This window comes from Polistes canadensis, unplaced genomic scaffold, assembly GCF_001313835.1.
Source record: "Polistes canadensis isolate GaletaPanama2010 unplaced genomic scaffold, ASM131383v1 scaffold_397, whole genome shotgun sequence".
Lineage (NCBI taxonomy): Eukaryota > Metazoa > Arthropoda > Insecta > Hymenoptera > Vespidae > Polistes > Polistes canadensis.
The window spans coordinates 1-27,846 of NW_014569944.1; the positions used below are offsets into that span (position 1 = coordinate 1).

Consider the following 27,846-nt stretch of genomic DNA (forward strand, 5'->3'; position numbering starts at 1 on the left):
ACTGTCGGTAATTCTGATGGTAACTTACCATCAGATCTCGGTCGGTAAGGTAAAGGTAGAGCACTACTATTACCAATTTCGCCGTAGCCATGTTACTAGAATTTCAATATATTTGAAACTTTCTTATTTCCTAGTAACTTTTAATAACTAGTAGTGTACACATAGTGAATGTGTAATTAAATTTTATATACATTTAAAAACAAACAACAATTAGAAATCTATAAATATAAGTGGAGTTACTCTGTAAGAAGTAAACCCCAAAAACGATATAGTGAATGGACATTTTGACAAGATAATATAATTGTAAAATCATTCTTAATATTGCATTATTATCAAATGTTGTTAATTATATTTTTTAATTTCGTATCTAAATAAACCTTTACATTTACTATTAAAATGAAGGAATTCATTATGATTAAAATGTATATCAATTATATGTGAACATGAGTTCCCTAGTTTTTCACTATACACATAACTTCGATAAGTTAAGGCAATTTTATGTAGATTCTACAATTTATTATCAATGCATTTTCATGACCTTCCTCTGATAAGTGCATAAGACAACAAATAATGCGTTTATATACTTCTTCATGACATTTAATTTATTAATATTCATGTTCATCGACGTACGATTATATTAAATATTTGATAACAAAATTTTGTGATAAACAAAAAAGAATTGTGCAATGTGTATGCAAGTAAATATGTCAACTTAACCTTTTGAATTTTTTTTAATTATATTTAATCGAAGGTTTACAAATTCTATTTATACAACAACACAAAAGTAAGATTAAACAATTTACTATAAATCTTTAATATATATTTAGTTAAATGATCTCCATTTTGTTCAAATTTATAAATATAAACTGCTATAAATAACTAAAGCAGAATGCTACATCTCACGCTTACCTTTGTTTGATCATGTTATCTTATTTGAAATTGTGTTCAAAGATACAATTTTTTTGTTACTCGCATAGTAACATCTAATCTATTTGTACATTCTGCAAGTTTTCTTTTTATCAGTTAACCGATATAATTAATACAGTCCTTAGAATTAAACTTGATTTATCTCTAATATTTTATTTTTTAGGAAATCACAAATACTTTTATAAAGAAATATTTACATATTTTTTAATGGACTGGCTCAAGAAAATATATACCAAAAAGTATTATTTCAATTAACAATATAAAGATATATCTAAGAGTTTATTAATATTAACCTTAATTTTTTAATACAAATATTTAATTCATTTTTTCAGACAATCCATTAATACACTTAGAGATGACTTAGAAACAATCAAGGAACAGAAAGAACGATGGAGAAGTATATACGTTATTTATTTCACTATGTTTCTTATGTCTCTTGGATTTAGTATAATTCTAACCGGAGTCTGGCCATATTTAGATAAGGTATATTTAATATAAAATAACAAAGATTCAATTAAACATAAAAGTATATTGATTACTTTAAACTTTTATTACAGTTGGATAGTTCAGCAGGAAAAGAATATATGGGATATGTAGTAGCGGCTAATCCTTTAGGTCAAATGTTATTCTCTCCGTTACTTGGTTGGTGGGGTAACAAAAGAGGATCTGTAAGACTGCCACTTTTAGTTACATTACTTCTTTTTATCTATGCGTCCGCAATGTACAGTGTCCTAGAAATTTTACCAGGTGATAGAAAGGCTCTTATGGCTAGTGCCAGATTCCTCGTTGGAGTTAGTTCTGGTTAATGAATATTCAACTATTTAATTTATCAATTATCTATCTATTTTGTGTCATCTATTAATACACTTGAATCAAAATATATAATGAACAACAAAACAATAGGATTGTAATGTATTAAAATTCTGTTTATATATACTACTTTCATTATTTTAATTCAAGTCATAGCAACAAGTGCAAACGTTAATAGGTTTTTAATTAATTTTATTTTTTTTATATTATTTTCAGCTAATATCGCGGTAGCTAGATCATATTTATCCGCAGCTACAAAACTTGCTGAAAGAACTAAGGCGGTTTCAATGATTACACTTGCACAGGTGATATTCTTGTATAGCACACAAGCACGCATGCTAAATAATTCTCTTTATTTCTAAGCATAATAATATTTATGCAATGAAGACTTATTATCTATTAAAATTTTAGGTTTTAGGATTTATAGTAGGACCTGGCTTACAAGCTGCTGTTACTCCTCTTGGTGATAAAACTATATATTTTTTAGGTTTACCTTTAAATATGTATACAATGACTGGTTGGATAAACGTTATTATGGGAATTATTAATTTCATTCTATTTTTACCATGGAACTTTAAAGAGCATAAAATTGCTATCAGAGAAGCTATGCGCAATGGTGGAAAAACTACTGGTACTAAAAACAATATTAATTTTTTACTTTTTTTAAATTCTTATTTGCCTGTTTATTCATTTTTATTATTAAATTATTCATTTTTATTATTAAATATTATTATATATTGCAGAAAAAGAAACATGGAAAGCAATAAAGCCTGATTATTTAGCAGCTTGGACTTTAATTTGTGCTTTTTTTGTTTTGGTTTTTAATTTTGTCCTCTTAGAAACGTGAGAAAATATTTATGATCTCTTCACAGATATATATTATATATTTAATTATTTAAATCTTTATTATTGATATTTATATTTGTATTTGTATTATTCAGATTAGGTACTCCTCTTACGATGGATCAATTTGCTTGGTCTAAAACTGAATCTTTATATTATTTGGGATTGTTAATGAGTATTGGTGGTGTAATAGCGTGTATTACGTTTGCAATGATTGGACCTATTTGTAAAAGGTAAATTAATATTTCACAATATAAAATAAACATAAATTTATTTCTACTTTAAACTACACTTTTTTTTTATAGAATTGCTGAAAGAAAATTAATGTTATGGGGTGGTTTTCTATTTATGGTTATTGGACGATTATTTTGTATTCCATGGGGACCTGATCCTCCAAAAATAGCTTACTTTGGAGGTATAATTTTTAATTAAATATATTAATTATTATTATTATATTAACTTCAAATTATATCTTATATAGCTTCTACAAATTATTTAATATTTTTTTTTTTTAGTCTTTAACAATATTACTATGGATGAAAATGGTACAGAAATATTAGGATGCCATAATACTCAAGAATGGTGCAAATATACCCCGCAATTAACTATAACCCAATTTATTATCGGATATAGTTTCACTAGTGTAGGCTATCCTATAGGAGTTACATTAATACAAACAATATTTAGTAAAATTCTTGGTCCACGACCACAAGGTGTTTGGATGGGATTAATGACAGGTGCTGGATGTGCTTCTAGGGTTTTAGGACCAGTATTTGTTAGTGTGATTTACACACGTTTTGGAACATATCATACTTTTGGTGTTACTGGACTAATGTTAATAGCTTCGATGGTATGGTTACAGATAGTTAATAAACGTTTAATACCACCAATTATAGTTAATAAAAATAACATAGGAGAAGAACAGAAACAAGATATTACAATACCTTTAGTTCAAGTTAAATCTGATAATGAGGAAATAAATCAAATAAATAAATCTAATACTGTGATAAATTATGACAAAACGTAAATATTCTTATGAGAAAGTTGAAATTTACCTTTTTTTGATATCATATTATTATCCATAATAATAATATGAATACTATTCATTTTATTTATATTTACTTTCTCATTTAAAAAAAAACATTAGAAAATAAAATTGATATTCGAGTCTTCAATAGTATTAACAAACATTTTACTTGCATTCTGTTATATGAATGAAAATTCAACTATCGTCACAAATTATACGTAAATAATGATATTACTATAAATGATATTACAATGACATAAAAGATGCAATAAATTTTGATGCCTATTTACATTTTTTTATCATATGATAGAGTTTATAGACAAAAAAAAATATATATACATATATAATAAATATGAAAAACTATCTGTATATAACCATAGATATAATTTTTCAAAGCGTATAAACTAATCTCTCTTTGTATACTTTGTCTCTCATTTTAGAAATATTTAAATCGAGCATTATTACCAAATTATCTAATTATATTATAGTATACTATAACTGATGATACAAGCGAGCAGGGAGTGATTCTACATGAAAAACTAAGTCGAATACGTAGAATGAAATTTGTTTATATAAAACTTTGTTTTTGAGAAAAATAATTTTGAAATATTGTTGAGTATATTCTTGCCAAAAAATTAAATTTTAATGTACTTATATTAACTCTAATGTGATACTTGAATATGCAACTCAAAAGATGTGTATTTTGATAAAAAGTATAAAAAGATATAACTTTTATATATATACAAATTATAATAATTAATGTTATTTTTAGTGGCAATGCAATTTATACGAAATAATTTGTTATATATATATTAAAAGATAATATTGTTGATGTTGAAATATATTATTTACATGGAACATATTGCATTACTATAAGATATATACCGTGTACAAATTTTTATTGTGAAAAAAATAATTTTTACATGAATAATATTTTTAGAAAAATTCATTTATATTATATATAAAAATTATATATTAAAGAATAAAACTTGTTATATATATATAGAGAGACATATATATAAAAGCAATACATTATTTTAAATAAAAAAAATGGTTGAACAAAAACAAAACGTGATTAGTTACTTCTATTTTTTCTATTGTGTGCAACAGTGTTTATATTAATGTAACTTTTCAAATACAAAAAGTATATTTTTGTTACATTTTATTACATTTAGAGATTCCTTCCAAAATCAAAAACTTTATAAATTAATATATATAAATAATATTAAATAATACTTTTTTTTAATTCCTTCATTATTTAATTTATATAATTATAAGATTTTATGATATATCTATTGGTTTTTTAACAACATTATAAAATGAACAATAGAATATTATAAAATATTTTCAAACAAATTTCGATATATCAATGACATTTGATTTCGAGATAAAATAAAATTATATTAATCATATCAGATTTATGACACTTTCTAATCCATTTATTTTTAAAAAGTAAAAAATTAAAGCACACATGCATCTTATAAATAAAATATACAACTATAATTAATCTTTCTTCTTTGGTTTTTTCGGATTACGTGATCGAGATTTAGCTTTACAAAGAGGACAGATCGGTGCATTTCTATGGATTTGTTGATGACATGAGAGGCATGACTTCATTGGTGGTGGTTGTTGCCTAAAATAAAATCACAGTAAATATAATGATTAAAAATTAAATTAATTACACGGTGTAAATGTAAACGTGTGTATAGATATGTAAATATATTATAGATTAAATTGGAGATATACCAGTGGTACCTGAATGTTGGAGCAGGTGGGCCAGGAGCAGGGGGCAATGGTCTAGGCTCTGGCTTACTAGGTCCTTGAAGAGGCTGAGGAGCAAGAAAGGAAGCTGAACCACCTGGATGCCCAGGATGATGTAAACTGTGTGGAGGTAATAAATCTTCGCCACGAACTTCTACTCTCCATTCTGCTTTTTGCATCGGTCTTTCAAAATAACTGGAAATAAACCGTCTGCACGATAAAAAATTTAATTTATCTAATTTACTCTGAACAACACAAATGTTTAGAAATTGATGAATATTACCTATATATGTGTGAACATATATCAATTATTATTCTTATCATCGATAAATAACAAAACTATACTTACTCAGGAGAAATAAGATCCGACTCTGTTTCATATAATTCTGGTAATCTTTCTAAACCTAATACTTCTCTACGCATTCTATCGATATCATGTTTTAACGGTTGATAATTACTATTATGTATAAGTTTGGCAGTTTCCCGTGATCTGTTTCTTGCTTTTTCTGCTTGGTGTATCACTGATTCCATCTACGATAATATGAAATATATTTGATGGTTTATAAGAGATATAAAAATATTTATCTTTTATAAAAGAGATTAGTTACAATATTTAAAGAACTTCTACAATAATTCTTTGTTTTTTACCACATTAATGTCTGCGTGTATTTGGCGCAATTCCTCAACATGTGCCATTTTTTCTTGCATAAGTAAATCCATTTCTTGTTTATATTCTAATAAACATTTTTCCTCATGCTCTGTTTGTTCGACTTCTTGCAAGATTCTTTGCTTTAGTTTTTCCAGTTGTACAGTTTTAGCTCTAAGAGTTTAGACAATTTATATATATAAAAATAATTAAGTAATACATTAATTTATCAAAGCATATTCTATTTGCATTTATTTTCTTGTTTGTTGATTATCACATAGTTAAAAAAAATAGGAAATATATAAATATAGAAAAGTTCAAACCTGATTTCTTTAAGAGCCTCCAGTTTAGCAAAAATAACAGTGGTATCAGAAACTGACATTGTAAAAGTTAACAATAAGTTCTTATTTGTTATAATGGGCGTACACGAATTTACACTAATGCCTCCCCTTTGTTCCAAATAACATATATGGCAGGAGATTATAAAAAAAAAAGAATTTTATTCAAGACAAACAATAGTATTTCGATTTAATAATAAATTATATTAGGTCATTTACAAACTATATATTAATTGTAAATTAACATAATTATATGGACATATATATATATATAGAACAATAATACAAATTAAAAAGAATTCTTTAAAGGAAGGGTCGGTTTCATGTTGTTTATAGCTTATTACAGTTTACTAGAGATTTAAACGTTCAGATGGCACTGTAGTACAAAATAACGCTTATTATGCTAAAATTATTCAAAAAAAAAAAGAAGGAGTACCAATCACTTATATGTATTTTCACAGATTCAGGAAAAAAATTATTTCTTTTTGATATGCAGCTTTTTTAAGATTTTAAAATAAAATAATAATTCTATATACAAATTCTTCTGTATTCTTAATATTATCCTTTAGATTATTTAACTTCCACAATCTATTCATTACTATATATTAAATAATATTTCCTTCCTATGTCTCTTTATTCTATTCTTTTTTAAAACTTATTATTTAATACCAAAATGAGATATTAATATTTTGTCCATGTCACACATATATAATATACACGGATATATATATAATTTTTTATTTTATTGTAATTATTAATAAAAATGATTTTGTTATCAACAATCGCATTTACAGAAAGTTAAATACATTGGATGAGTTATATGCACTTTCAATTCTCAATTAATATGTTTATGGTTCATAAGGAAGAGACTTCAATGCATGTAGTAGTACAGTTGTTAAGTATATATTATATGTTGAAACTAAGAAGTGACATTAAATTTAAAAAGCTGGGAAGCATACATTTGCTTCTCAACACTTTTACAATAATTTATTGAAGATCGTATACACGTAAAATATTATTAACACGGAATCGTTGATAACGAAACGAAAATTATTAATAAAAAATGGTTGTTACTGAAAAAGTTAAATTACCCGATGATTCTGAGTTGGCTAGTCCAGAATTAAATGTCCCATATCCTGTCTTACAAGCAGCTTCTTTTTACATGGGTAAAAAGTGTGAATGGGAAAGAAATGTAGGTGATTTTTTAATTATATTTCGTATTATACTTATAATGTTAGAAGTTATGTAACATTTTTACCTCTTTGATAACCTCAAAAAATATTTTTCCTCTTTGAACATAATCAACATGGAAGAAAAATATTAAAATTAAAAATATTATTTTTATTTAAAAAGAGATTTTATAAAATTTTATCCCTGTTAACAATAATTTTTGTTTCTTGTTTAGGAGTTCATGTTATGCAAAGAAGAAGAAAAAGATGCACGAGTTTGTTTAAAAGAAGGTAAAGCTTTAACGGCTTGTGGTCTGGAATTTTTTAAACAACTAAAGAAAAATTGCAGAGAAGATTTTGAACAATATGTTACTTGTTTAGAAAGATCATCAGGAACGATGGAGTTTTCAGAGTAAGAAGTTTGTTAAATTATAAGCATAAAGTTATACGTGATTAAAAATAATTATTCTGTCATAGGTGTCGAAAAACTCAAGAAGTTGTCGATAAATGCATACTGGATAAACTCAATATTGAACGACCTGCTTTTGGATACTTTTGCGAAACTAAAATACATGATTCTCAAAGACCAAAACCAAAATACCAGCCTGTTGAATTTCCAGATGCATTACCACCATTGCCAGAAGGAAAACCTGAACATTCTGCTAAATTTGGTAACAGGTCCTACTTTTCTTAAATTATTTATTATTTAGTAAAGTCAACATTTTAGAAGTTGTATTAATCCTATTTAACATTACATAACATTACAATAATATACAATTGTTATTTGTACATTGTTGTATTATTATATGGAAACTTTAGTAGACGAATAAATTTCATTAAGTGAAGGCATTTTATTCATTTAATATATATATATATGAGAAAACAATAAAAGTATGTAGTATTTGTAAAGTAAGTTTATTTTTCAAATAATATATAGTAAAATTAAACTTCGACTAGACATTAACATAATAATTAACAAAAAATTATTCTATACATTAAAATTTTGAATATATTAACACCAATAATAGAAATTTTAATCAATATAAATTACCCTTCTTTCTATTTTATATTTCGACGTCCTAAGTAATATAAGCATAAGAAATTAAAGGAAAAACAACACCTGTATTTTATTGTAAATAGAAATTAAATTATGTCGGCCTGTACACATGGCATAAATGCATAAAACTTGTTGCCGATAAAAGAAATATCCACATAATTGATATTTAAGATACAATACAATTGTATTTACAATGTACATATAGTTAGAGTTAATTAATTTATATATGTACATATAAACGGTGGGTATGACGTTTGAGGCACTCAGCATTTCTCTTTCTCTAAATTTAACTAGTTTTTTCATCATAAAGCATCATGAAATGAACAGTAGTTTCAGACTTCATAAGAGAAACGATGTGCACGCATTGGAAGCTCTGCTCTTGCTGTTTATTTAATAAGTATTTGGTATTATAGACTTATTGTTAATCCCTTGTTACTCATATGTTCATTCAGTCTATTAAATGATAAGGATAGATCCTTATGATATTTGTAGAATCTACAAATCATAATGATCTATTATGTGTTAGCTCCATGTAATATCATAACCGCTCCAATTTGTAGCTGGTGCCAAATGAACTCTTCTACCATTGTAGAAAAATGTAACAACACCTCGATATCCAGTTCTAGGTACGCCACTCTGAAATATTCCAAGTAAATTAGAACGTAATTTTCAACAGTAATTTATCATATAACTTGTTTTCTTATTACCTTAAAATCATCCATTAAACCAAGCATTTTTGCAGTATTTTTATACGAGAGTCGTGTGTAATACAATATTCTAACAGGACTTGGTGTTGTTGCGTGTCCACTTTTTAATTCTGAATAAGTAATTACCTTAGAGTGGTGTACTTCATTCATAAAAGATACATCATAATTATCCTATATAAAAGAGATAATAATTTTATAAAATTTTATAAAAGTAATCCCTGCAATTATATTTTTATCTATAAAACAAAACAAAAAAACAAAAAGAATAAAAAAATGTATTATTTATTGTTTATCGAAGGAGAGAAAAAATAAATTTGTTTATAATAAATTATTTCTTACTTTCAGCAAGTAGTTTAAATTCATCTTTGTAAAAGGCACAGGTTTTTCGTTCAGCTTGATAAATTTCAAATGTTTTTCAAAGAATAATCCACTATAAAATTAAAATATTTAAAAATATTAATACGTAGAAAATTATTATAAAATAATAATTGCTATTTCTTGAATGTAAGGAGGAAAATAATTAACGTACTTGCTAACTCCAATTTTTCCAAAAGTTCTTGTTCTTGATATTTCTGGCCGAATGCAGGCTCTATTTTTCCGTTGTTCTGGTTGTCTTATCCAGTCATCCCAATACCTGTAATATAAATGAAATGTAGTTTGCAAAAATAATTCTGATATTTACATGCTAATAAACATATCTCTAATCTAATCGAATATTTTTTCTAATTTGTTCTAATTTGTTCTATGTACATTATGTATATTTAGAACAAAAATCTTATTTTCTATTTACGTATATATAAACAGTTTGGAAGAAAAAGTTAATCGATAACGAGGAGTACTATCAACAAGCATATTTTGCTTACGATTTGGGCCATTTAGGTGCAAGCTCTTGCCATAACTGGCGAGTTAACATCCAGCCTAAACCAGGAAAAAAATCTGTCCTATATAGTAAGTGTGGTGCATGCTCATCCACCAAACCAGATTTACCATTATCGTTCCATGCCGAGACACACCACAAGGAACGATCAGATACTAGCAGAGGATAAGTACCCAAAAAGTACTCAAAAAAATCAGGAGCTATGTCCAAATCATCTAAACATTTGTTAATATAGATTAAGATACCTATACATTTTTTATTTATATTTATATATAAATATTAAACGGAAAGTACCTTCTACCACAATTGCTGTTTCATATCCGAGCTCAAAAAATACTTGATTTAACGCCCATCCATAATGACGTGCAATTTTAAAATATCCTTTGAATTTCTTCTCTTTAGGAGGAATGTCTATATCTGATTGGTCAGGTTGCTGAAAAACAAAAAAATTAAAAATTATATACCAGTTATACAGTATACTTTCATAATAATAAAATATTTTTTTACATAACTATGATATAAATTATAAAACTGTACCCGAATGTGCAGTATTTTATCTCCATATTTAGCAATAACTTCTGCGGTTTGCTCGTGTTCGCAATCTTGTGACACGACAATTGGAAATTGCATTGCACTAGGTCTTAATCTTATCAATTGATCCAAACATCTTTGAACTGTAATGCGATTGCATGAAAAGACTAGTACAGCTATTATTGGATCTCCGTTAGGCAAAGATTTTTTTGATTTCATTATTTCTTCTGACTGTAAGAACAAAATTCAATTAAGTTAATATAAGAAGATTAAATATTATTTAAAAAACAAATAAAACTTAATTATCAGGCGTAAGGGGATAAGGAACTATCACAAGTTGTACAAAGACCTTTGTAGAATGTTGAAAATTCTTAGAATCTGTTCGTTTCTCTGTATCAACATTTTTTTCAAAGACTTTAACATTAATATCATGTAATTGATTATTATTTGGAATGGTTATTTCTGGACGAGCGATAGACAATTTTTCTTTTAACTCTGAAAAAGAAAAAGAAATAAATTATATCCAAATATTATAAGAATTAAATGTTAACGTAAGTTAGGTTGTTCTATGTACTTACTTTTACGACTTTCCTCAAGATTTTGAAAAAATTCATTGTTTATTGCAATTTGATGTTTTAGTCTTTCTTCTAATTTGGTAATTTGTTTAGAAACTTTATATTGCTATTAACAAATAATATTATTATTAATTTCGTACACATAAAAATCCAATGTTTTACATTATTATATTAATTGAATCATTTCTCTTATGAATAAGTTGTAAATGTAAATTTATTTCAATTAATCTATTGCTATTAATTATTTTTATAATAGAGTTCTTATATTACATCAAATTATTCATTATTATAAAATACATAAATGATTGAATTACGAAAAGAAATACAACAATAAATAAATAAATTACCTTTCCTTGATCCTTGCCTGATGGTTGATCAAGAAATAAGAAATATGTAATCACACCCCATAAGACAAGAGATCCAAAAATAATACCAACTGACCTGTTCCGCATGGCAGAACTAGAAATGTCACCTCAACTGTAATAAATATTTTTAATAAAGTAAACAATTACTAATTAAAATAAGAAAATTCAGATTTTCTTTAAGACATTATATATTTTTTTTTTGTCATTATTACAACTCCCATAAATTATCAATTGCATATGATAATTCCATATTTTTCTAATATGTCATTTAATAGTAAGCAATAAATTAATTTAAAAAAATGCATATAAAACATATTAAATACAATTATAGGTTACTTACCATTCTTTTACCGAAGGACCTTTCTACGATCCCTTAAATAATCATGTATTAGTTGAATTGAAGTAATGTAATCATATTCGGTGTGGTGCATTGATACCAAATTTTTAATTTAATTTAATTATTTGATATTACTATATATGACAAATCTCCCAAGAGTAATGTACAAAATTTAGTTAGATAAACTTGACACGACTGTCAACGCAACGTCACGCGTACCGATAATCTTACATGCAATAGAAAATAAAAAAGAATTGTTTAGTGCGATTATCGATTGATTACGTTAAAATCGATTTCGGTCATTTCGAGTTTGAAATGTTTATCTATCGATATATATCGACTTACTAATCGACTTTTTAAATGTCGATAATTCGCGTGTGTTTAGATGCTTGATTTATATATTTATAAATTTGTCGGAATATTTTTTGATATGTTTATTAAATTTTTAATTATAAAAATAATGTGTAAAATTTCGTTTGAAAAATTATTAATTCTTTTTACTAAATAATACATTTAATGTGTTAATAGTAGTTGATTATAATCTTTACTTTAAAGTTCTGATTGTACTTAAATATACAGTTTTAAATATTTTTTAAATAATTTAAGTAATTGTTAAGAAATTATAATAACATAAATTACTATACCTTTAAGGAAATGATATCATTTTCTCTTTAAAATGATTTCAAAATTGTTATCTACCGATGTACTTGCTATACATTCTATGGACGATTATATATTTGTAGGTTAGTTAACATTAAACATCAATTTTTTTTAAACTTCTTTTTTTAAATTTTTTAATAAAATATTCGAATTTCATTACAATATTATTTACAGGTATAGGATGTATTTTACATATTTTCAAAAAACGTGATGTTTACGAATTAGAGTATAAGTTGAATTTTCATTCAAATAATATACATGGCATTGTTAAAGCATCTAATAATTGTATAATTTTATTTGGTGCCAAATGTTTGTGCATTTATGATATTGACAAAATTAAAAATACAATATTGTAAGTATTTATACATTGTTTTTATATTTTTACATTTTTTATGTTTTCAAGATTGTGATGATTTATTTTCCAGGATGAAGCAAAATGTCGAAACAATTTGGTTTAACGATTGGATAATAGCTGTTAAATGCTTAACCATTAATACACGAATATTATTAATTATTTTATTTGCACATAATAACGTATACGTATATGATATTTCTGACAAAAAATATCAGCAGACATGGTGTGAGGAAAAATGTATACTGTATCCTTAATATTACTTATTAAATTAAACTACGAAGCAGTTCGAAACATTTTTTCTTAATTTATGCATAGCTACGGTGGATCTATATCAGGTGAAACGATTAAGGATTTGATTATATTTAGTGGAACTGTATTTCAGGAGATATTAATATGGAAATTAAACTATGCAACTGATCATGATAAAAATGCAAAAGTATTGCACCGTTTAATTGGACACAAAGTTAGTATACAAATATTAATATTCATATAAATTTATTATATAAATTATATCAAGATTTATATATATTTATAATAATGATCAATATTTTTCTTATAATAATCTTTAGTAAATTTTTCAGGGAGTAATTTTTTCTGTCATTTATGATCCCATCACATCTTTTATCTGCTCTACATCTGATGACAGAACAGTTAGATTATGGAAAGTAATAGAAAACATATCAAATTCTTTAGCTTGTAAAAATGATATAGATTGGAAAAATGTTGAAGTCAAATTAGTAAAAACAATGTTTGGTCATGCTGCCAGAGTTTGGAGAGCAATTATCAGAAATGGCATTCTTTTTACTATAGGTGAGGTAAGTGCGTTCATTCAAATGATACAACGAAAAATATAAATATTAATATCATTATTATATATTTTAGGATTCGTTGATATGTATTTGGTCATTAAATGGCCTATTACTAAATAAACTATTCGCGCATCATGGAGCACCGATATGGAGTATTAATATTTCAGAAGATAATAAAACTATATTTACGGGTGGTGCTGATGGCGCAATACACATGTGGCCATTTATAAGTGCTCCGAACAATAATTTACAGATAATATCATCATTTAAAACATCTCACATTCCTAAATATGTATCTTATTTAAACAGTGGAACTTTATTAATATTTCACGAAGGAGGCATGTTAGCATGTTATGACGACGCATTGCATCTTAGAGAATCTTTGTATTTAGAAAGATATAGTTCTTATTGCATAATGCAAGTTTCGTCGTGTAGATGCTATATTAGCTTTGCATCAAGGAATGGATATATAACAATATACACAGGTACATGTTTGTATCTATATTTGTCTAACAATAATATAAATTAAATTTTATTATTATTCACATATATATATGTTCATACTTTCATATTATTATTATATTTGTTTTAGAAATAGACAAGGAAAACAAAAAATACTTGTATCAGATGTTAGAGGAAAAAGTAATGGAATCAAAAATATTCTCTTTGCAATGGTTGAAGGATGATAGAATGCTAGTTTGTGGAGAAAATGGTTCTTTACGAATACTTGCCATTACACCTAACAGTACGTACTACTAAATATTGGTTTATATAAAAACTATTATAGTTTATGTTAAATACAATTTTATTTAACAGATGAACTATATATTCATAGTGAATATACACTACCTCACTCTCGAGAATGTTGGATAACAGCAGCCATAATTTATCAAAATTTACTTGTTTGTGGAGATAGAGCAGGAAGTCTTCATATTTTTGAAATGCACGATCAGTCTTTAAACAAAGCAAATTTAAACAAAAATATCAGTAAACCAATACAAACTATTTATAAAGTTCACGGAAAAATAGGTGTTCAACTATGTGCTGTATTGAAAAAGAAATTGATAACAGCAGGACGAAATGGCATAATAAGATTTTATGATATTTTTATGATCGACAATAAGAGCTTCTTACGTACTTTGTATTGCATAAAAATGCCAATGGATTGGATTAGTAATGTATTAAATATTGGCGATGATGTTCTTATTACTGGATTTAAAGAAGTATATAATTATGTTTAATTTTATATAAAAAAAGAATACGTACAATAAATTAAAAGAACTTTTTGCAGGTTGAATTTATAATATACAGTTTGCATCATCAAAGAATAGCAGTAAAATATTCTTGTGGAGGTGGACACAGATCAGTGGATTGTCTGGTATTAAATGAAAATATTAAATTTGCATATATTAGAAATAAGCAAATTTATTTATCCAATCATCATTTAAATTCTCTCTTTTTATCTACTCCTACTATACTGGTATGTATTAAAAATACAGTGTAAGAATCGTAATCTATATTACAACACTTTTGCGTTATTTCAGAATGGTTCTCATGTCAAAGAAATTTACAATGTACAACCTATAATGAACTTGATCGATCAGAAACTTTATATATCTGGAGGTGAAGATTGTAAACTTCGTCTTACACATATTTATAAACCAGAATTAAAAAAAAAAGACTATACATTTCAAACATTAAGTATCATGGATGGACATATTTCAAGTATAAAGTCTATAGCTATTTTCAATTTAGAAAAGACAGAATTGACTAGCACATATTTAATTTTCTCATGCGGTGGCAGAGCTCAAATAAAATGTTGGCAAATGGATATTAGATGGGATGATGATGTGTTATCCAACGAAAGCGTTTCTTGCGTTGATTTAAATTCTCACATGTTATTTGGTCAAGATAAGAACCGTAGAAAACAATGGCAAAAAACAAAACAATCTTTTGCTATTGAACCTGAAACCCGTTATATGGATATTAAAGTCTATTGTCCTTCTTTGAAGTCAACTTATATATTTTTACTTATAGCCTGTGCTGATGGATATTTAAGGTGACGTATACATAACGATAAAAATGTTCTATTTTATTACATAATACACATTTATGATTATTTTATTTATTAATTTCTATTTTTATTTTTGTAGGATATTCATTTATAACATTTCTACAAAAGATATCCATCCTATATTATATACTAAATGTACCGCTCGTTGCATTTTAAAAGTTCATGTCTTAGAATTGAAAAAAATTATAATTATAATGACAATGTCAACTGATGGTATTGTACGTTATTTTAATTTTACTGACATTTTTTTGGAAGCATTTAAAAATATGATCTCAGGTAATTCTAATCTACAAAACATTGACATAATACCTTTCGCAATAATGCAGTTACATCAATCAGGAATAAATAGCTATGATTTGCAAACTATAACTGAAGATAAGTATCTTCTAGTTACCGGAGGCGATGACAATCTCCTCTGTCTTGTTTTATTTCAAATTTGTATTTTAAAAGACGGAACTATTTCTGTAGAAATACTGTCGAAACACAACATTTCGTCTGTACATTACGCACAAATTACAGGTCTGTAAAATGCAATTAGTATAATATTGCATTACATAAGAATATAGTACAATAGTATCATAATTTACTTTATTTACAGGTGTTAAGTTAGCAAATAACAAAATATTCAGTGTTGGTATAGATCAACAAGTTATTATACATACTTACTCCTATAACAATAATAAAATATTAGCCGAATTATTGTCTACTGAATTTACATCTGTATCAGATGTACAAGGAATGGTATTATCAACTTCTATAAAGTAAGATTTATATTTTTAATATTTTTTATAAGTATTTCTAACAAAATTAATAATTTAGTTTTAAAATAATAATATTATTTCAGGTCTAACGATATATTTTTATGTATATATGGAAATGGCTTTGAATTTTTATCTGTTTAAAATGATTCAAAATTTATATACATTTTGCAGTATACATATACCCTAAAAAAAAAAAAAATGTACAATTGTAATATAATATAAATATAAAATTTATTTTTAGATATATAAATTACCTTTTGTACATTCAAATATAATGTTATAAAAATTTCTGAAGAAATATTTAACACAATTGTCAAAAATAGGAAGAATTCTTTTTTTGTATGTAAATTCTTTGTATTTTATATGAAGTGTATACATGAGCGCTTACTTGACATCAAACGTAAGGTTTATGAACTAGCCTTAATGAATTGTTTTGGAACTACTGTCAGATCGTTAATAATTGTAAGATAATTATCATATTCATAAGAAAATATTTATGACTAAGTAAATTTTGGGAAAGTAAAATTTGATAAGAATGTCAAGTATTACAATTTCTGCAGTTCGGCCACGGACAAGTATTCTTGATAGATCATTGAGCAAAGGAAAAGGAGAGGTTAGCTTAAGTTGCTTTGCTCTTTTATTTTCAGAACTTGTACAATATTGTCAAAATCGAGTTTATACTGTACCAGAATTACAAAATAAGTAAGTTATCATTGTATGATTTTTATTTTCTAAGTAAATGTACAATTGAATTATTTGAATTGAAACAATTAGGTTAGCTGAAATAGGTGCCGAGATTGGACACAGAGTTACTGATCTTCTTGTTGTAAGAGAAAAAGGTGGGAAACGTGAAATTAAACTTTTAAATATATTACTGTTCATTAAAAGTACATTGTGGAAGTCATTATTTGGTCGTGAAGCTGATAAGTTAGAACATGCTAACGATGATGAACGGACATATTATATTATTGAAAAAGAAGCTTTGGTAAATAAATTTATCTCTGTTCCAAAAGATAAGGGAAGCTTAAATTGTGCATCTTTTATAGCTGGAATAGTAGAAGCTGTTCTTTGCGATTGTGGTTTTGTAAGTATAATATTAACAAGTATATTATTTTAAATGATATACATAAATAAAGTTACTTATTTTTTTTCATTGCAGCCAGCAAAAGTTACTGCGCATTGGCATAAGGGAACAACTTATATGGTAAAATTTGATGATGCAGTTATAGCGCGTGATAAACAACTTGAAGATCGATAATAAAAAAGATTATTTATACAATTAATTTTATTTTACTGTAATATGATATAATAATTACAGTAAACAGGTAAACATGTAAACATTATAGTTTCAATTATTTCATACGTACAATATTACATTTTTATTTTTATTATAATATTCTTTTCTCTCTCTCTCTCTCTACTGAACTGCATTACCTCAAAAGGCATTTTCTTTATTGGAATTTAAACATTCTATCTTGGTACGATACTTGACCTGTACGATAAAGCTTTTCCTTAGAAGCCTAGAAATAATAAATCAATTTGTGTAAAAAGAAGAAATATGGATTATTAACATTTAATACGTACCCTAGATGATTTTAAAATCATTGCAGTACTCCATATCAAACCTCCTGTCATAGCAACCATTAGGAAGGTATTAAAAAGAGTTGGTTTAAAAATATATTCTAGTTGTACTCTTGTAGCATAAAATCTTTGCCATCCTCTATCTAACTGTAATTTAATATATTTATTTCATAATATTGATCATAAATATAGGTACATTTCATTAAATAAATAATTATTTAATTTTTGTACTAGAAGATTATACTGAACAATCATTATAGAATATTATATAATACTTTTAATATGTTTCAGTAATAATGATAATAATACAAGTATGAAATTAAAAAATATATAAAATATATATATATATAAAATATAAATATATCTTTTCCAATCATCTATTGTAACTAAACGCGTTTTAATAATTATTTAAATACTTTTAAGAGTTGAATATTTTATAGGTTAGGTTAACCCATTGGAATTACGCACAATCGGATCAACTCGTCGAGGATCTTGCAATTCTCTTAAATATTCGTTTCTTAATTCTAAACGTCTGGCATATTTCCATTCTTTAACTTCACGTTCATCTGGAGAAATATCGTACACCTTGTTTCCAGACATGACCTTTTCCCGTGTACTCAATTTTTCGAGGATATATTCAAGTAAAACTTATATATAGTATGGTAACGATATACCCAGGGTTAACGGAGTTAAGATAGATTCGACTTATTGTGAGATATCATTTGTTTTCAAAACATTAAATTCACTAAGTTTAATACAATTATAAAAAAAAATAGTCAAAAAGTAAACATTATTGTTTATACACATATTATATATATTATTTTTATAAAACATTATCTCTTCGTAAATTTATTTGTTTTCCATGATTGTATTTAAATACAAATATAATAAGTTAATATCTTTACGAGGTAAATAATAAAAATATATAAAAAAGAAAAATAATAAATGAGCACATACGTCTGTTTGTTTCAATCATGTGATTTAATTGCGTCAATTTCTAGATGAATATAAAGATGTAAAAGATGAATGTAATTTTTATTCTTAGTAATATTTATTCCCTGATCGATATTACGTCATACAAAAGTACTTAAAATGTTTATTGGAATATTTTTCGATTATTAATATAATTGAAACACAACAAACTATAATAAAATAAACAATAGCATATATTCATATGGATAAATGACAAATCTATGAGAAAATCACAATGCCTATTGGTCATGGTCATGTTAATTAATTAATAAGATAAACAAAATGATTTTAGTTATTTTTGTGTTTCATTTAATAGGATTATGAATCATATATATGTGTTTTATATGTGTATAAAATAAACATGTACATTAATTTTAAAGAAATTTGAACTCTAACATCAAATTGACAATTGAAATATAGACAATTATATATATATATATATATATATATGTTATATGATATTTCAGATTATCTAATCACATGAGGAAAAGCAATGGAAAAAAAAAAATTCTCGAGCTTACATTTCAATAGATATCGTGTAATATAATGCGTAAAAGTGTTTCTAAGCAAAAGATAAAATCATCACATGTACTGTTGAACAAAGTAACATGAGGACAAAAAGCAATGAATCACGTGACGTAGGGGAGGGTTCGATATAATAACGTTGCGCCTTTCTTTTTCTTCATAAGCATTGAAATATTCAACGAGAACGTATCGTTTTAAATTCTTAGTGATTCTTTGTGTTATTGTGGTAAGTTATTTTAATTATATATGTATAGATATATGATACAAGTCATTGTTCAAATGTGAATCATACTAAATGTCCAATTTGACTATATCGTATGACTCATTAATATATTTTATGTGCAAGATAACAAATTACAATATTTTGTTTACGTTATTATTAATTTTATATTTTAACAGATGGCTTTGTCTTTTTATATTAGGATCTGTTGCTTCTCAAGTTGTTTCCTTTTTTTTTGTTTTGTTTGGATTTACATGTAATTGACCGGTAATTTTTTTCTTTGTTCTATCATATCAAATAAATATCGTATTGATGCATATAATTAATATTTAATAATTAAACTTATGATTCATTTTATAATAAATCGCATTATTATATAATTATTAGAGTTTATATTTTTGTGTACTAATTTATTAAAGAAACAAAACAAAATGGATGACGCAAAGCTTTCATATCTTGAATGATATGCAATGTGTTTTGTTTTTTGGGGTTTTTTTTTCTTTTAACTTGAACTCGATAATTCTTACTTAGTTAATTTTATTCGTAAATCGAGTTCATTATTTTAATTTGAAGAATTTTATTTATATCGTTATATAAATCCAGGAAGTAGATGGAAGAATTATGAATAAATCGTTTCTTCGTATGATTTAATGACTACAATCATAATCTACCATTGAACAAGTCAGAATCGTTTTCTCATCATATCAAATCTCTTGTGTATCCTAAATATTATTTAGCTTTATTAAAATTATTTATAATATTAATTATAATTAATTTAACATTTTGTATTTTCAGTTGAATTAATCTACAAACATGAAGATATTACTGATTTTCCTAATTTCGACAGTATTTGCTGCTCAAGCTATCTCATTTTTTGATCTTATCTTAGAAGAATGGACAACGTTTAAGGTAATTATAAACAAATTGAAGTTTATCTTTTTATTGTCTTTATTAACATTTTTTAACATGAAATTTGATCTTCGATAGCTTGAACACAAAAAAAATTATGAAACTAATTCTGAGGAAAAAGTCAGAATGAAAATATTCATGGATAACAAACATAAGATTGCGTTGCACAATCGTAAATTTGAACTTGGTGAAGTTACTTACAAATTAAAAATAAATAAGTTTGGTGATATGGTGAGTAAAGAAAATTGTTCAATTAAAGCATACATTGATATATTACATTTCTAATATTTTTATTTTATAGCTTCATTACGAGTACATGGAATCATTGAATGGTTTTAACAAATCAATAAATCATCAATTAAGAGAACAAAGAAAACCTATTGGTGCTTCATACATTGAACCAGCTAATGTTGAATTACCGCATTTTGTTGATTGGAGAGAAAAAGGTGCAGTTACTCCTGTTAAAGATCAAAAAGCTTGTGGTTCTTGTTGGGCATTTTCATCGGTATTTATTTATATTTTAAACAAATTAACTGATCTTTTTACTATAAATATCACTTCAGATATTTATTAATAATACAATTCTTATAGACAGGAGCATTGGAAGGACAAAATTTTAGAAAAACTGGTAATTTGGTGTCCTTAAGTGAACAGAACTTGATCGATTGTTCTGGAAAATATGGTAATAATGGATGCAGAGGTGGTCTTATGGATCAAGCATTCCAATATATTAAAGATAACCATGGCGTTGATACAGAACAAAGTTATCCTTATGAAGCAGAAAATGATAAGTGCAGGTAAGTAATATATTTTTGTTATTAATGGAACAAATTTTTAGATTAGAATATATGTATTATTTTGATTTATAGGTACAGTCCACGTAACAGTGGTGCCGTCGATGTTGGATATGTTGATATTCCAGAAGGAGACGAACAGAAGTTAAAATCTGCCGTTGCAACTATTGGACCAGTATCCATCGCTATTGACGCTTCTCACCAATCCTTCCAATTTTATTCTGAAGGTTCAGCATGTTTTTATATTTTTTTTATATTTTCTTAGATCCATTTACTATTATAATTTAATATTTTCGGCTTGTTAAATTTAGGAGTTTATTACGAACCTGATTGTTCCGATACACAGTTGGATCATGGAGTACTAATAGTAGGATATGGAACTGATGATGAAGGAGGAGATTATTGGTTAGTGAAAAATAGTTGGGACACAACTTGGGGTGATAAAGGATACATTAAAATGGCAAGAAATAAGAATAATCATTGCGGTGTGGCCTCAAGTGCCAGTTATCCGCTTGTTTAAAAACAAGAAGTACATTATGAAGTTAGTGTTGCTGGGAATCAAGTCTTCATGACAAATGTAAATAACTAAAAACAAAAACTATTGAAACTAAAGCATATAATTTTAGTGTTTAATGTACGTTTGTATTTGGAATTTGCATATTATTACCATTGTTTTTAATTTATATTTGAGCTATCTTTTTTTATATACATGCGAATAAAAAATGTATACTTGAAATTTAATTTTGAAAGGGTTATAATTTTAAGAAGTTTATACTTGGAATTGAAAGTTATAATAAATTATGCATACATATGCTTGCATAAATAATTATTTTTATTGAATTAAAATATGTGTAAACTATATATTTTATATTAATGTATATATGCGTATATGTGTGTTTATTTGTAATGAACATGTAAGCATGTAATGCAATAGAAATAATATTTAGAATAATGGTTTGAAGTTTTGAGCTGTTTTTACACGTAGCCTATTTTTTTTTAGCGTATTTATTTGTTTAAAAGTACAGTTTCGAAATTCGTATCGGTTTGACTATTGTTTTTAATTGCATATTATTGTCATCAGATGGTGCTGGTGTCACTCATTTTTTTTGTCATAGGTCAATTCTTTTCATTCTCGTTGTAAACAAGAAACTAAATGTTTGACGATACACGTTAAAATTTGACGAAGAATCAAAATGTCATGTTTATATCGATAAAAATGAATATGAATGGTCAAGACAGTAAATATAATAATATATAATCTATGTTACTCTATGATATATATTTAAATGTATTCACATTTTATTTTATATATTAAATTGTACCATATGTTTAGTGAATATAACCTATAAAAGGTGGGAGAAAAAGATAGGAGAGAGTCAAATATTTAAATAATTAAATATGTTTATAAATGTGTTAACTTAAATTAAAGAGTGAAGAATATAATCGTGTAATTATTGTAAAATGTTTCTTTGTGTAGACGTAGGAAATGTTATATACAGTTGAAAGGATTTGTTTATGATTGTTTTTGTAAACATCCAACGCAATGGGAGAAATTAATGTATGCTTTCAAATAGACACTGACAATCGTGAACATTTCTCATCTGCAATTGCATTTCAAACTTTTCGAAAGCAAAGAGACACGTTTTATGAAATTTTGAGGATATGGGAGCAAAACCATTTGGTACCAGGATGGGCTTTCCAGGTAGCTTTGGTAGGAAAGATTCGATCTGTGCTCACCCAGCATAGTGATGCTACGAATTATTCTCACTTTGCAAGATTATTTAAATCTCAACTTCTCATATCTTGTATACAAAAAGGTCAACAAGTAAGTTAATTATATACTTTAAATTATTATAATTTATGTATATTGTAAACAACAAACTTTTTGTTTTCAGGAAGAAATTGTTGACGACGATAATATTCTTAAAACATTAAAACACATTGATCCACAAAAATTGACACAGCTTAGAAAAAGATTGGTTACTCCTTTATCATCTCAGAATGATGTTCGCGTTCCATCTTTTCCTGGTACTCAAGAATTTTTTAGAGATTTTATATTGTATGCATTTAATCCAATATTTTATACACATTTAGAAAATTGTTTAGTACATGAAATTATAGAGTTAAACAAGACTCAGTTTACTAGCAGCGAAATAGAAGATTCAGGTATTTTTTATGCATAAATTAATAAATTAATATAAATTACTATCTCTCTCTCTCTCTCTCTCTTTCTCTCTATATATTAATAATAAATATTAATAGAAATAAATTCGATACCTTTTAAAAACAAATTTATTATTTATTTATGGTACCGAATTAATTTCTATTCCTTTTTATTTGTATTTTAGAAACTATAGTGGATGAGCAAACAAAACATACTTTTATCACTTGTCTAACAAGTTTAAGACTACTTGCTAAAATGTTGGGATTACTTATATCTTTACCTTATAAATTAGAATCATGCACTAATAAAGAAATAATAACAGCACAAATTGAAATTAGAAATAGTGTAAGTAATAAATTAAATATTAATTAATTATAAGTATAAATATATGAAATATTACAAAAATTTAATATCCGTAGGTTGTACCATCGTTAAATTTACAATCTTGTCTTCACAATGCAATTATGGAAGGAAAAATGTCTTTGAGTATTCCTTGGATAGTAAAGTACCTAGCAATGATGGATATAGTGTCTCTTCGATTAACGTATTACAAACCAGTCTTAGAATTACTGTATTATATCTACAGGAGCATCAATACTTATGATTTTGCTTCTTCTGACAGTGTTATGTCTCAAAAAACAGCAATTTTACTTAAATCTACGTTGAAATGGTTTTTCGAGTTACCAAATTTTCCTAAAGATTTTTGTTCTACTTGGCAAGAAATATATGAAACGAAAGAATTAAAAACACAGCGGCGATTTGATAAAATGTTAGCACAAACGTATGAAATATCGTCTGTGGAATCTGTTGATTCTGTTACACCTGATAAATATTGTTTAGATAAATTAGATATAATAGATGATGGGGTTCTTGGTAAATGTTGTCCTATAATTGACTTAAAACTACAAACTGTGTCAAAAAAAAATGTAAAACATAATGCGCGAGGTCCAAACAAACATATAACACCAATATCTAGTCAACTTCAAAAATTTGGGGCCAATAGTAGGAGACATTTAGAGGTAATTCAGATTATATATTATAACTTTGGTATTATTATTACAATTTTCAATACAGTTGCAGTTAGAAGAAGCTTTTTTCCACGGCCAACCAACTTCAACTCGGAAAACAGTTGATTTTGTCTTCGAAAGAGTTGCGTCAACTTGTGTTAAACATATTTGTAATACTTTACTGGCATCCGCGAGAGAAACGAATTTAGATGTTTTTAGAGAAATTATGAAAAAAAAGTACAAAGGAAAACATAAAGAAACGCATCCTATAACAAACGGTAATAATAATACAGAGATTAACGAATTAAAGGTGAATTTTTTTTTGTTTTCTTTACTTCGCATGATTTAAATCGTATTGTTATATAATTTTTTGTTTTAAATCATTTTTCTACTCTCTATTTTAGTCGTTATTGACAAAGGAAATGTCTATGTTGGCTAGTACTGCTTCAAAAGATTTGAAAGAACAGTGTGATAGAATTATTCCACAATTCTGCGAAAGTCGAATTGTGAAATCTATTGAATCACTTTTAGCAGAAGATTCTTTAGTGCCTGTTAAAGAAATGTGTATAAAAATAGCTTACAGAGTAGCAATGGAACGTATAAATCAATGGATACAGTCTCACATTGTTGGTGGTTCATTGTTTCATAAAGACATGGATTTAGAAATTAATAGGTTTATTAGAAATAATAATACTTTATCTGTAACCCAAGAAAAAGTCCATAATCCAGCTGCACCCAATCCGAGCGATGTTATACATGAACTTAGAGTATGTTTTGTTTATATTTCTTTTTCTTTTTTTAATAGTTTAATATGCAAATGAGTAAATTAACAATGTTTTATTTCTTTTTTCAGTTACAAATATGGGACATTATGGATAATAATCGGAAAAATGTAACTCTAACTTCTGTGACAACAATATTGAATAAAATGTATCAAATTTTGAATGAAAGAGCTGATCTGGTTCTAGGACCGGAAAAAATCTTGTATTTATTGAGCGTTGATTTTTCCTTGTTTTTAAGTAAGATTAAATTGATTAATAATGTTAAAAGTATAATGTAATGTTCTTTAATATGTTATGTTTATTTTTAGTTGCACATAGAATGGATCTATTTACACGGGATATTCAAGACCTGATAATTAAGATATGGACTATAGATAATTTTAAGATATTTGAAGCGGATACTCCTATGTTAAGATTGTTGAGCCCAAGAAACGTTATGTTACTTGCACAACCTGAAACTGATGGAACATGGTTGATGTATGGACAATTTTTAAGAAGATTATTGGAGGAAAGTGTCCTTGATATTGAATTTTTGAGCGATCAGTACGTGGCATTATTTAGGCACGATTGGCCTGTAGTAAGTTTAACAATTTTCTACATGAATTTTATTTTAAATTCTTCCTATTTAATTATATAATATCATGTTTTTGTGTTACAGCCTATATTAAAACATTTATCAAAGTGCCTTTACGAAAGTATTGCGGGTTATAAGTCGACTGATGAGAAAACAGAAAAAATTAGATATTTGCTCGGGTGGATAGCAGAGACCTGTCGTGAAATAGAAATTGGAGATGATTTCTTATAGTTTAATTTTTTTTCAATATATATATATATATATTCTATTGATATATTTTAAATTCTTAGCCTGTTAAAAAAGAAGTTCTGTAAATTATAGGAATTTTATAAATGTACATTGTTTATTGTCATGACAACAGGAAGAAAATTATGTTTCTACTGTTTATTCTTATTTTCATGAGAGGAATACTTCTCATTTTGTATCTATACTTGTAAACAAATTTACGAAGTATGTTGTAAATCAATTTATTTGGAAATTCATTCTATTTGAAATGGGGCTGTATATTATTGCACCATTATCTATTTTATAAGAAAAACTGTGCTACGTATTTTAAAATAAAAATGTTATATTTTTCTTTTACGTCATCTCGTATTTTATTCTATTGTAAATTTGCACGAATTGCAAATAATAAGACTGATGACAAAATCGAAAATATTATGAAAATAGTATTGTTAGTAAATTGTAAAAATTTGTTGAGAAATAATAGGAAAATGATTAATCAAAAAGAGAAAGAAATCAAAAATAGTTTGAATTCACTAATATATTTCAAAATTTTGGCGGGATGATGAAGACTAAATACAGACTGTAGATAGCGCCACTATCGCGGACAGTCCCACCCCCTCGAATTAAAAAATATAAATAAAACTTCTAAAGTAGATATTTTTTTGTTTTCAAATGAAGTTTATTATCTTATCATATATAATTTCAATTATAAAAATATTCACTTATAATATAATGCGCATTTTAAAGAGCAAAAAGGATTGCGTCACAACTGCCGTCTGGTGGATATAAATAAACTATAATCAGTACATTTTTTTTCAGTATGCCAAATATCAGAAACCACCCCTATTTCGATTCCGGGGTGCATTATTGGCGGTAACCGGCTCGAACGTGATTGGTTGGAACATGCACGCCATGTCAGTACGGTGAGCAAAGTAGGAACAAAAAGTGGCGGTCAGTCGTGAACCGCGCGTCGTACGGATCGGAACTAGACACAGTTAACTCTTAATTAATTTACTATAATATCATCTTCGATTAATAATACAAAATCATTGACATATTAGATCAAAATAAAAATAACGATACGGGACTCGTATACGATAAATACGATCAAATAATTCATAAAAATGACATTTATCAAGACATTTTGTGACAAATAGAATAGCAATAGAATTTGAATGTGTTCGATAGAAACAATTGAATTGGGGTGCATTTTTATTACTTTTCATTTACACGAAAGGGTGATTGTTCGTAATATATATTTTTTTTTTTTAACAAGAGGATAGATATACGCGTTTGAAGAAGGTTCAATATGATGTGCGCGCAATAAACTCAAGCGGTTCAACAACACGTGCTCGCACGTACACGTGGACTTATCGAAATGTGAGAGAAAAGGGGATAAGAGGAATTTGATTGTTGTTGGGTGCTGTCGATGCAACGTCAAACATTTGTGATTATCGTTAGGTA

At 26.3% G+C, this 27,846-nt stretch overlaps 10 protein-coding genes across 15 annotated transcripts in view; 7 read left to right on the top strand and 3 right to left on the bottom strand.

The window, feature by feature from the left end:
* The first annotated feature begins 1,132 nt into the window (after window positions 1-1,132).
* Window positions 1,133-3,641, top strand: LOC106792253 (major facilitator superfamily domain-containing protein 8). Its single transcript, XM_014758522.1, has 9 exons — window positions 1,133-1,166; window positions 1,260-1,410; window positions 1,485-1,728; window positions 1,954-2,042; window positions 2,149-2,368; window positions 2,481-2,580; window positions 2,679-2,813; window positions 2,886-2,995; window positions 3,096-3,641. The coding sequence occupies exons 1-9, from the start codon at window positions 1,135-1,137 to the stop codon at window positions 3,605-3,607; spliced, it is 1,593 nt and encodes a 530-aa protein (XP_014614008.1). The 5' UTR covers window positions 1,133-1,134; the 3' UTR covers window positions 3,608-3,641.
* A 1,219-nt stretch (window positions 3,642-4,860) lies between these two features.
* On the bottom strand, window positions 4,861-6,566 carry LOC106792242 (zinc finger C4H2 domain-containing protein). 4 transcript variants are annotated; one of them, XM_014758508.1, is made up of 5 exons: window positions 6,338-6,564; window positions 6,017-6,188; window positions 5,718-5,899; window positions 5,363-5,578; window positions 4,861-5,240 (listed from the first exon to the last, which is right to left on the bottom strand). In XM_014758508.1, the coding sequence occupies exons 1-5, from the start codon at window positions 6,394-6,396 to the stop codon at window positions 5,111-5,113; spliced, it is 759 nt and encodes a 252-aa protein (XP_014613994.1). In that variant the 5' UTR covers window positions 6,397-6,564; the 3' UTR covers window positions 4,861-5,110. The 4 variants fall into 4 exon arrangements, with proteins under 4 accessions (XP_014613994.1, XP_014613996.1, XP_014613995.1 ...); XM_014758510.1 differs by having other exon boundaries at window positions 5,363-5,563; window positions 6,338-6,563; XM_014758509.1 differs by having other exon boundaries at window positions 4,915-5,240; window positions 5,354-5,563; window positions 6,338-6,566.
* Window positions 6,567-7,184: 618 nt separating this feature from the next.
* LOC106792243 (NADH dehydrogenase [ubiquinone] 1 alpha subcomplex subunit 8) lies at window positions 7,185-8,367 on the top strand. Its single transcript, XM_014758511.1, has 3 exons — window positions 7,185-7,544; window positions 7,758-7,933; window positions 7,999-8,367. Exons 1-3 carry the CDS (start codon window positions 7,416-7,418, stop codon window positions 8,213-8,215), a joined length of 522 nt encoding a protein of 173 aa, XP_014613997.1. The 5' UTR covers window positions 7,185-7,415; the 3' UTR covers window positions 8,216-8,367.
* Window positions 8,368-8,526: 159 nt separating this feature from the next.
* On the bottom strand, window positions 8,527-12,195 carry LOC106792249 (alpha-1,3-mannosyl-glycoprotein 2-beta-N-acetylglucosaminyltransferase). The gene is made up of 11 exons (XM_014758520.1): window positions 11,974-12,195; window positions 11,616-11,745; window positions 11,272-11,374; window positions 11,043-11,188; window positions 10,700-10,924; window positions 10,457-10,595; window positions 10,149-10,377; window positions 9,815-9,919; window positions 9,625-9,715; window positions 9,286-9,456; window positions 8,527-9,214 (listed from the first exon to the last, which is right to left on the bottom strand). The coding sequence occupies exons 2-11, from the start codon at window positions 11,718-11,720 to the stop codon at window positions 9,101-9,103; spliced, it is 1,428 nt and encodes a 475-aa protein (XP_014614006.1). The 5' UTR covers window positions 11,721-11,745; window positions 11,974-12,195; the 3' UTR covers window positions 8,527-9,100.
* Window positions 12,196-12,544: 349 nt separating this feature from the next.
* On the top strand, window positions 12,545-16,811 carry LOC106792252 (WD repeat-containing protein 6). Its single transcript, XM_014758521.1, has 13 exons — window positions 12,545-12,713; window positions 12,805-12,982; window positions 13,056-13,229; window positions 13,301-13,448; window positions 13,567-13,800; window positions 13,868-14,279; window positions 14,387-14,539; window positions 14,611-15,017; window positions 15,086-15,274; window positions 15,339-15,853; window positions 15,948-16,387; window positions 16,467-16,629; window positions 16,713-16,811. Exons 1-13 carry the CDS (start codon window positions 12,647-12,649, stop codon window positions 16,768-16,770), a joined length of 3,138 nt encoding a protein of 1,045 aa, XP_014614007.1. The 5' UTR covers window positions 12,545-12,646; the 3' UTR covers window positions 16,771-16,811.
* Window positions 16,812-16,995: 184 nt separating this feature from the next.
* LOC106792247 (trafficking protein particle complex subunit 5) lies at window positions 16,996-17,970 on the top strand. The gene is made up of 3 exons (XM_014758518.1): window positions 16,996-17,331; window positions 17,404-17,713; window positions 17,789-17,970. Exons 1-3 carry the CDS (start codon window positions 17,165-17,167, stop codon window positions 17,885-17,887), a joined length of 576 nt encoding a protein of 191 aa, XP_014614004.1. The 5' UTR covers window positions 16,996-17,164; the 3' UTR covers window positions 17,888-17,970.
* Window positions 17,904-18,899, bottom strand: LOC106792248 (NADH dehydrogenase [ubiquinone] 1 beta subcomplex subunit 4). The gene is made up of 3 exons (XM_014758519.1): window positions 18,679-18,899; window positions 18,214-18,357; window positions 17,904-18,149 (listed from the first exon to the last, which is right to left on the bottom strand). The coding sequence occupies exons 1-3, from the start codon at window positions 18,808-18,810 to the stop codon at window positions 18,081-18,083; spliced, it is 345 nt and encodes a 114-aa protein (XP_014614005.1). The 5' UTR covers window positions 18,811-18,899; the 3' UTR covers window positions 17,904-18,080.
* Window positions 18,900-19,756: 857 nt separating this feature from the next.
* On the top strand, window positions 19,757-22,437 carry LOC106792245 (cathepsin L). The gene is made up of 7 exons (XM_014758516.1): window positions 19,757-19,933; window positions 20,723-20,836; window positions 20,915-21,067; window positions 21,138-21,341; window positions 21,428-21,633; window positions 21,706-21,857; window positions 21,942-22,437. Exons 2-7 carry the CDS (start codon window positions 20,741-20,743, stop codon window positions 22,148-22,150), a joined length of 1,020 nt encoding a protein of 339 aa, XP_014614002.1. The 5' UTR covers window positions 19,757-19,933; window positions 20,723-20,740; the 3' UTR covers window positions 22,151-22,437.
* A 293-nt stretch (window positions 22,438-22,730) lies between these two features.
* Window positions 22,731-26,694, top strand: LOC106792244 (codanin-1). Of its 3 annotated transcripts, none has more exons than XM_014758515.1 (10): window positions 22,731-23,455; window positions 23,526-23,658; window positions 23,725-23,796; window positions 23,979-24,139; window positions 24,214-24,813; window positions 24,869-25,111; window positions 25,206-25,568; window positions 25,655-25,820; window positions 25,892-26,160; window positions 26,242-26,694. In XM_014758515.1, exons 1-10 carry the CDS (start codon window positions 23,174-23,176, stop codon window positions 26,386-26,388), a joined length of 2,436 nt encoding a protein of 811 aa, XP_014614001.1. In that variant the 5' UTR covers window positions 22,731-23,173; the 3' UTR covers window positions 26,389-26,694. The 3 variants fall into 3 exon arrangements, with proteins under 3 accessions (XP_014614001.1, XP_014613999.1, XP_014614000.1); XM_014758513.1 differs by having other exon boundaries at window positions 22,731-22,982; window positions 23,108-23,455; window positions 23,526-23,796; XM_014758514.1 differs by having other exon boundaries at window positions 22,731-22,859; window positions 23,108-23,455; window positions 23,526-23,796.
* A 651-nt stretch (window positions 26,695-27,345) lies between these two features.
* Window positions 27,346-27,846, top strand: part of LOC106792246 (latrophilin-like protein LAT-2) — a gene marked incomplete at its 3' end in the record, with an annotated part of 63,457 nt that continues 62,956 nt past the window's right edge. The window contains 1 exon segment of the mRNA XM_014758517.1: window positions 27,346-27,843.